The sequence below is a fragment of the Chamaea fasciata genome, unplaced genomic scaffold (assembly GCF_029207755.1).
Source record: "Chamaea fasciata isolate MVZ Bird 193981 ecotype frontalis unplaced genomic scaffold, bChaFas1.0.hap1 SCAF_7, whole genome shotgun sequence".
In the NCBI taxonomy this organism is placed as follows: Eukaryota; Metazoa; Chordata; class Aves; order Passeriformes; family Sylviidae; genus Chamaea; species Chamaea fasciata.
The window spans coordinates 34,346,186-34,354,145 of NW_027094092.1; the positions used below are offsets into that span (position 1 = coordinate 34,346,186).

Consider the following 7,960-nt stretch of genomic DNA (forward strand, 5'->3'; position numbering starts at 1 on the left):
TTGAAATAGAACAAATGCAAAGCAGCTCTTATTTTCCAAAAGAAAAAAGTCAGCAACAGCTAGTCAACTCAATTCTAAATCACCAGTTATTCTTCAAAATAAAATCAAAACACAAAAGTGTCAGCTATGTTATTTTGCATCAGTTTTTAGAAAGTCCTCTAGAGCAAAGTTCAACTACAGAATGCTAATTTGTTCATCTTTAGTAAAAAAACCCAATTATTCAACCGCAGAAGCTAAAATCTTGCCTATCATTATATGACTCCCTCTTCAGAAATCTTAAAAAAGCATCTGAATTAGCACTTAAAAAAGTGCTAATTCAGATATTTATTACTTTTATACTGAAATATAAAAACTTTTTATGTGCATTAATACAGCTAATATAAAATGCTATAGTCTTTGTTCATTGAAAGTATTTCAGTTTTATAATAGAGTTTTCTTCCATCATCACGATAAACATAATATAAAGAATATCTAAAGAGCAGCACTTGTCCTCTTGACTTCACTCCAGAGCCAATGAACAAAGCAGTGAAGCAGAAAGAAGGTACATAATGGATTTAAAGTAAATGGCCCATTCTTTATGAGGCAGTCTCTCATTTTTACCCATTCTAGCTTAAGTGTCATTACAATGTCTGGAAACTTCAAACAAACAATTATTCGTACACCACCTGTCACATTGGTTCCTTAAAGCTAGAATTATTTTTTGTTTAATAAAAATAAGGCAATCAATGTTAATGAAAATAATCTTCTGTAGAAATATTGTAAACAACTTCAAACTTATTTCAAGCAGTTCATGTCCAGTTCAGTCCATTTCATATGCCAAAACAGACAGAATGTTTATATTTACTATTGCACTTTGAAACATACTTTTCTGAAACATAATGCTTCCTGCTGCACTGGAAGCTTAACCATCAATACATGAAACACACTGACAAGTACATACATGCCTGGGAATTTAAAAAAAAAGAATTGGCTAATTTTTGCACCTACCTGGATAAAAATCTTTGGATTTAGACAGCTTGATGGTGGCCCCAGTCTCTTTTTGCAACTGAACAATTGTCTGTCCTCCCTTCCCAATTATAGATCCAGCAGCATAACTAGGTATGAGGACCTTTAGAAAATACTGGCCATCCTCTGAAAAATTGAGATATGCATGGTTAATATGGCTTATAACTTGTCATTTTCCTCCCCAGACCCACAAATAAACAAAAGGTTACATCTTTAAACTCCTCCACTAATTCATGCATTTACATCTAACCAGTTGCGTCATAATATAAGACATGTTTAGACTGACCCTTTGACAGTTTAAAATATCTACATTTTTTCAAAACAAAGAACCCACATAGGTTCCTTAATTCAGTAAAAAACTGAGAGTAATATTGCAATTATATTTCAAAGATATATTTTCGTGGTGTTTTTTTTTGTTTTTCCTTGCAATGGGAACCACAGCATGCAGAAATTATCAGACCCTTTAAAAGAAAACTAAAGCCCTGCATGAAAACGTGGTTAGTGACAACTACAACCTTGCTTGGAAATACTGCAAACGAAATGACAAAACCAGGAAAGAACGAATTGTAAATTCTAACGGGCTATTTGTTTGTCATTAGCAAAGCACATGAGAACAGCAATTAGCTATTGCTTGCATTCTTCTTAAGTGAGCAAAACGACTACTTTGCTACCAAATAACCCACCCAAAATGTGGGGTTTTATTCCAAGCATTTCAGCCACTGCCAAGAGAACTACTCAACATGGTGAGGATGGAATCACTTGCCTAAGTAATCCTCATGTATTCCTTTAGCACTTCTTAAGCGACAATGATCTCTTTTAAGCTCATTAATTAAAGGACACTAAGAAGAATTTTTCCCAATTGATCAAAAGCCTAAGTCACTTATTTTAAATGCACTTAAAAGGTGATGAGATAGACAATGCCAGTCCTCTACCCATCACTAGCACTAAAGCATACCACAGAAACAGGAAAAAAATATATAGAATGAATGGAGGGGAGAAAGAAAAAAGGATTCCAGTCTCATTTGGAAACTGCAGAATTTTCAGTACCCTTATGCTACTGCTAAATCCAGCTACACTGAAGTCTGAGGACCTTTCCATAACTGTCTCTGAAGAAGTGCAAGGCAATAGGGATATGCTGGTTCCCCAGACTCGTGCTCTCCCCAGCAATGATGGCAATGTCCCATTGGCACGGATATCAAAATATCATGAAACCTGTTTCAGAAAGTTGGTTCTTTGGGTTTGGGTTTTTGGTTTGTTTTTTTTTTTGTTTGTTTGTTTGTTTTGGTTTTTTTTTTTCCCTTAGCAGAAGAAATGATCTGAGTTCACATTACTTCTCTTCCCTGAGACTATAAAGCGCCTCAGTAAGTGCCTGTCTGTGACAGTGGTGCCCACCCGTATTGCCATAGCCGGGGAACCACGCACTATGTATAGCCAGACCGCTGCTCTCAACATTGGGCAAAAAAAATCACCTCTGCCTCGGTGCATTGTTATGATGACTCCAGTGCAAACGGATAAAGGAGATGCTGGTCCCGTTATAACTCATCTCCTCCAGGAACAGCAGGCTGTTAACTAGCGAGTCCCCGCAGCCGAGGGGCGACTCCCCCCTCCACCAGCCAGCCCTCGCCCCCGGCTCGGCACGGCGAACACACGCCGTGTACGCGCTGACAATGGAAGTGAGGCCAAGGAGGAGGAAAATGCACGGCAAGGCTGAAATTCAACTTGCGACCCTGAGGATGTGGAAGGAGGGAAGAGCGTTTGCCGTCTCCTTCCAGCTGCCATTTATTGTCGCCCATCCTTATACGGGCGAGGGAGATAAGCTGGGCTGCGGGAGCCCCTTGTGCTCCCTCCTCGCCTCCGTAGGGTCACGGCTGTGCAGCCCCAGCGTGGATATTAAATAAAAAGACTGGTAGATGCTGAAAACCGACGCCATTTTGATGAATGATAACATTAGAGAAATGGGAATCTTTGGGCGGGGGGGGTGTGGGGGGGTGGGGGCTTGGAAGAGGCAGGCAGGCAGGTAGGGAAGCGGAGAGGTGGGTGGGTTGGGCGGGGGGGTGGGGGTGGGAGGGAGGTGACAGAGGATATACCCACCGCCCGTGTTGGTCCTCTTGGTGCTGCCGGCTTCAGGGGGGGCTTCAAGCGGTCTTTTCCGGGAGTCCGGCGGGTCCAGGTCTATGGGAACCCCGGTGTGGGTCCCGTTCTGCTGGATGGGAGCTGCCGCCATCATGTTTGCTGCTGCTCGGAGGAGAATTGTCTCTTCCCTTCTCTGGTGGGGGGGCAGGGAGGGAAGGGGGGAGGAGGAGGAGGAGGAGAAGGAAGGGGGTGGAGGAGGAGGAGAAGGAGGAGGGGAGGGGGCTCGTCCCGTTCTCTTGTCCTTTTCGAAAATGTAGAGCTAAGATCGGGATTGTCGAGGATGCTGCGCGCCTTGTTTATCTGGCACCCGGGGGGAGGGAAAGGAAAGGAGGGAGGGAAGCGGGCAGGACTGGACTGGAGGAGCAGCTGCAGTGCAGTGTCAGGAGGAGATGAGGAGAAGGAAGACAGGGGAACGAGGGGGGCGAGAGAGGGAAAAGAAAGGGGGAGAGGAGAGGAGGGGAAAGAATGAAAAGGGGGAGACAGGAGGAGGAGAGGACAGAGTGAGTGGGAGAGGAGAGGAGGGGAGAGAGTGAGTGGGAGAGGAGGGGAGAGAGAACGAGTGAGACAGAATCGGTGGGAAGGGAGGGAGGGAAGAAGGGAGGGGGAGAAGGAGGGAGCGAGCGGTGTAAATGGTGGGCGAGGGAGAGAGTGGGAGATGATTCACGCTGTTTCTGAGCCCCCTTCCGCCCCTGCCCGCCCTAGTGCCGCGCCTGACGCTGCGGCTCAGCTGCCCGCCGCTCCCGGGCTCCCGTGCCCTCCCTCGCTGTCGGGCTCGTGTGCACGGGGGTGGAGAGGGGGATCGCTGCCGGGGTGTTGAGGCGCCGCTCCGTTCTAGCCCCAGCACCGCGGGCGGCTGGCTGGGGGCCGGGGCCGCCACCCTCAGCTGCACCGCAGAAACCCTAAAGGCAGGAGAGGTTAGAACCATGAGAGGGGGCACAAGGACGGGGGTGTGCGAGGGCAGGCGGGGGGATGGGGGTGATATGGGGGGGGGGGGGGGGGGGGGGGTGTGATAAAACAGAAGGGCGGGGTTTCCATGGAAGACAGGCGGGAGATGCGGCCAATGGGAACAAAAGAGAGAGAGGCTGGGATTGAAGCGTCTCTCCAATGCCGGGCCGCCGCTGGCAGAGCCGTTGAGGGGAGGCGGGGGCGGTTTAACCTCTGCGGCGGGGGCGGCGGCGGGGCGGGTGTGCGCGGGGGCCGGCTGCCGCCTCGGGAGGGTGCCCGCCGTGATGCGGCGTCACCTGGGTTACGCGCTGCGCCTCACAGGCCCGCAGCTGCGTGGGAGGACGGCTGAGATCGCCCGAGGAGGCGGTGGGATAGCGGGGACATGTCCTCGTCCAGGCTGGCTGCAGCACCCGCGCGGCGCGGCGCGACACGGGCGGCGCGGCCCCGGCCCTCCCTCGGTCCCCGCCGGCCACCGCGGGGGCAGCGCTGCCGCTCCGCGCTGGGAGCCCTGGACGCGCAGGGCTGCATCGCGCAGGCTTGTGAAGAAATTAATAAAGATATTATTGTAACGCTGTGACAGCCGGTCCAGCCGGAGCTGTGCGACACAAAGCCGCGTTGCTTACCTAAATATTTCGTAGAGAACTTAAAGATATTTCACTGCGGCTAAGGTTATTTCTGCTTACAAATCTCAAATTATTCAGGTGGAAGATTAAAACTCTGCAAGATGCGGGGGGATGGGGAAGCAGGGCTCGGGGAATTGTCTGTGCACCAGGAAAGCTTTTTAACTATTTGACTCTTTGCTATTTATTGACTCGTTTTCCTTTGGAGAAAAGTCTCAAATCTCTGTAGCTGTGACGGTAGTGGTCAGCACTGGAGCATCAATTCTCTAGAAAATTTAGGAACGTGTGTTTATTGCGTTACACCACGCTCTGTGCTAAATACGTATTGATGTGTGTGTGTGCGCGGCATGGCTGCTGACTTGATTTCTCCTAATACACGAGCTTAAAACCTGGCTGTTTGTGGATGAAATCCAATTTCCACCCTAAGCTCCCTGGGAGACAGCCTTAGTTTTAGTAAACACTTACCATTAATACTGCCCCAAACAATTTTTAATACTTGAAATACGCATATCGTGTATAATATATAGCACACCACCTCTGCTTATAAATTACAAGTCAGATAGGTAATGCATTATAGGATATTTAACCATACACATGCTAACATCTAAACAGGCTCCTGCCCAAATACATTCACAAATTAAGAACTCAATCCAGCACTGTACACAGGAAACTTTCAATGACTTCTCTGGGAATTGTGTTCCAGGAATGTGATATCTCTCCTCCTTGCCAGCAGATGAAATAGATGCAGCAGATTCAGTAACAATTTGATAGCATATATGGTCAGAAAAATGACTGAATAAAAATGGAACTTTCTTACTCATCATATACCCCTTGTATCTAAGATACTCTGACTCATAATTGCTTAGTTTACTGACTGAAATAAAAATTCTAGGCTTCTGTTACCTTGGCAGTTGCTGGCACAATAATGGTACAGCAAATTGGGGACTGATTCTAACTCTTCCATTTTCTTTACTAAGTTACAGCCAAAGAATTTTATTAGTATTTGAGCCAGAAAGAGCACGGCATGACTTGTAAATCTCAGGTCCAGTTTGTGGGGTCATCAGTCCTGAGAGGCCTCTTTTTATTTGTAAAGCAGGCAAATGTCTTACAGATACTTTTGAAGACAAAAATAAAAACCACGATGTTCAAATTAAGCCATCTTGAGTCAATTTCCTCAGTGGAACTGGATAAATTATAACACTGCTCTCTTTATCTCACTGACTATGTCCCATTCATCTGTAGCAACATTGAAACAAACAATTCTCTGGTTTTTAGACCACATCTGTTTTACTGTGCCCCCTGCACCAATTTTAATTATGTGACAGATCTGATTGGATTCAGCACCTGCAAGTCCTCCCTTTGGGACCTCCAATTAGCTTAGAAAACATTTACTTGATTGCATTCTTGAAACAAAAGTATTGTTTCATCCTAACAACAGAAATATTAAAGTGTAGGATAAAAAAGGTTTTAATGTGATAAGCGACTATGCTGTTTGTGTATCTAGCTTCCATAAGCTTAGAGGGAAAAGTGGTAATCCTGAAACCTAATTTCCTCAGACTCAGCAGATGTCTGTCCTGCGTTAGCCTGTTTCTTTACTGACAGCTGTTTCACAAGTGCCTCCCCTCGTCTCTACAGAATGCCTTTTGTTTAATGATTTCCCTCTACATTATCTCCCATCCCACTTAGACAATCTCTTTCAACTTTTCTAGTAGTTTTAGAAGGTTTTTTTATGGTTTCGAGACAGGCTAATTTTTGAAGACGTTAGCTTTAACTATGTAACTAGCCTCTCAGCTAGTTTCTTAGTAACAGTTCTACTTAACTAAGCGGATAGCTTGCACGTAATCAACGTTTCAACAAATACCGATTTAGTATTAAGGAAAGTTTTAAATATTAGAGCTATGCTTCAGAATATGGGCTTTTTTCTCCTTATTTAATTGCTTGGAGCAGTGATAATGAAGGTCTAAAGGGGAATATCACATAAAGTGCAGCCCTCTAGTGGCAGAGGTCACTCGGAGTTTAAAGCAAGCTGGGTCTTTGTCATGGGTGGGGGCAGTGTAAGGAACAGCTTTTAGCAAATGCAGACAACTGCCCGCCATTGTTCATGGTCTGAAGAATGAGTGAAAATTGTTGTGGCGGCCTATATGTAATACCACCTTGCTCCTACTCTGTTGTAATATCTGTGCAGAAAGTACTGATGGAAAATATAAGCAACTATGTATCAGTAGACTTTTCCTTTTTTTCCAAATCTGTAATCTGTTTTTTATCTTTTCTGTTTCCAGCCAGCTCCAGACTGACATACCAGACCAGAGGTCTTTCAAGCTGTTGTGGGATCTTGATTTCTTTCCTGTCTGTATCAGTCATATCCTACCATATAATGTATTCTGTAACTTCAGTAAGTTTGTTCAGAGATGACATGGAGTACAAATTCCATTTGCCAGCTTTATTTCTAAAATCATTCTAAGCTGGTGGAGATATGGATGGTAGCATTCAAATTAATCTCTCCCACAGACATGAAACCTATGCTTAGAATTGAAAGGGATTAGGTACTGGGAGAAATTAAGCATATATATTAACAAATAGAAATCTGCATAATAACTCAGGAGAAGTTTAAGTAAACATCACTTAATCTGATAAAGTCTACTTTGTGGAACAAGACTTAGTCTCCTGTTTCTTTTAGAGGTGATGGATAGTTCTCATCTGACTAACAGAATGAAGAGTTCATTTTTCCCCTTATGGGAAATATGACAGAGTCCAATAATCATTAGATGAAAAATGATACCTCTTAAACATCCTGGCTAGGTAAAAGAAAACAGATTCTGTCTTTGTCCAAAAGGACTGGCAGCTTTTCATTACTGGATGGTTGCTGTGACTCCTGTAAACTTTGACTTCACTAAAATTACAGTTAGTGATGAACTCAGAAGATTCTTTCAAGTCTTTACCATCTGTCTTCTGTTTATGAAACTTTTTCCTCCAATAATCTACCAGTAAAACTATTATTATTGTTTTTTAAGTTATCCAATTTCTGCTTGTTTAAATACTGCAGAATTTGTTTATCAGTAAATTTTTTTTTTTTTTTTAATTTCAGTGGAACTTCTCCAAGACTTCAGCAATATTAACCTGAAAAAAAATCAAACCCAGCATTTGGGAAAAAAATTGAACACACACAAGAAAGAAAATGACCCAATTATCTGTTTTCCCACATTTACATTACTTTTATTATCTGCATTATATTATACGCATTGCTGAACTAAAAGCCA

At 44.2% G+C, this 7,960-nt stretch overlaps 1 protein-coding gene across 5 annotated transcripts in view; it reads right to left on the bottom strand.

Annotated features, from left to right (window-relative positions):
* Window positions 1-4,098, bottom strand: part of NOVA1 (NOVA alternative splicing regulator 1) — a 148,091-nt gene extending 143,993 nt beyond the window's left edge. For 2 of the 5 annotated variants that reach the window (XM_066188358.1, XM_066188353.1), the window contains exons 1-2: window positions 3,097-4,098; window positions 988-1,131 (exon numbers count right to left, since the gene is read on the bottom strand). In XM_066188358.1, the coding sequence (XP_066044455.1) occupies window positions 988-1,131; window positions 3,097-3,232 (280 nt within the window). In that variant the 5' untranslated portion in view covers window positions 3,233-4,098. Of the gene's footprint in view, window positions 1-987; window positions 1,132-3,096 lie in introns of those variants that run through there. The other 3 variants (XM_066188357.1, XM_066188356.1, XM_066188354.1) reach the window with 2 other exon arrangements.
* Window positions 4,099-7,960: the final 3,862 nt, after the last annotated feature.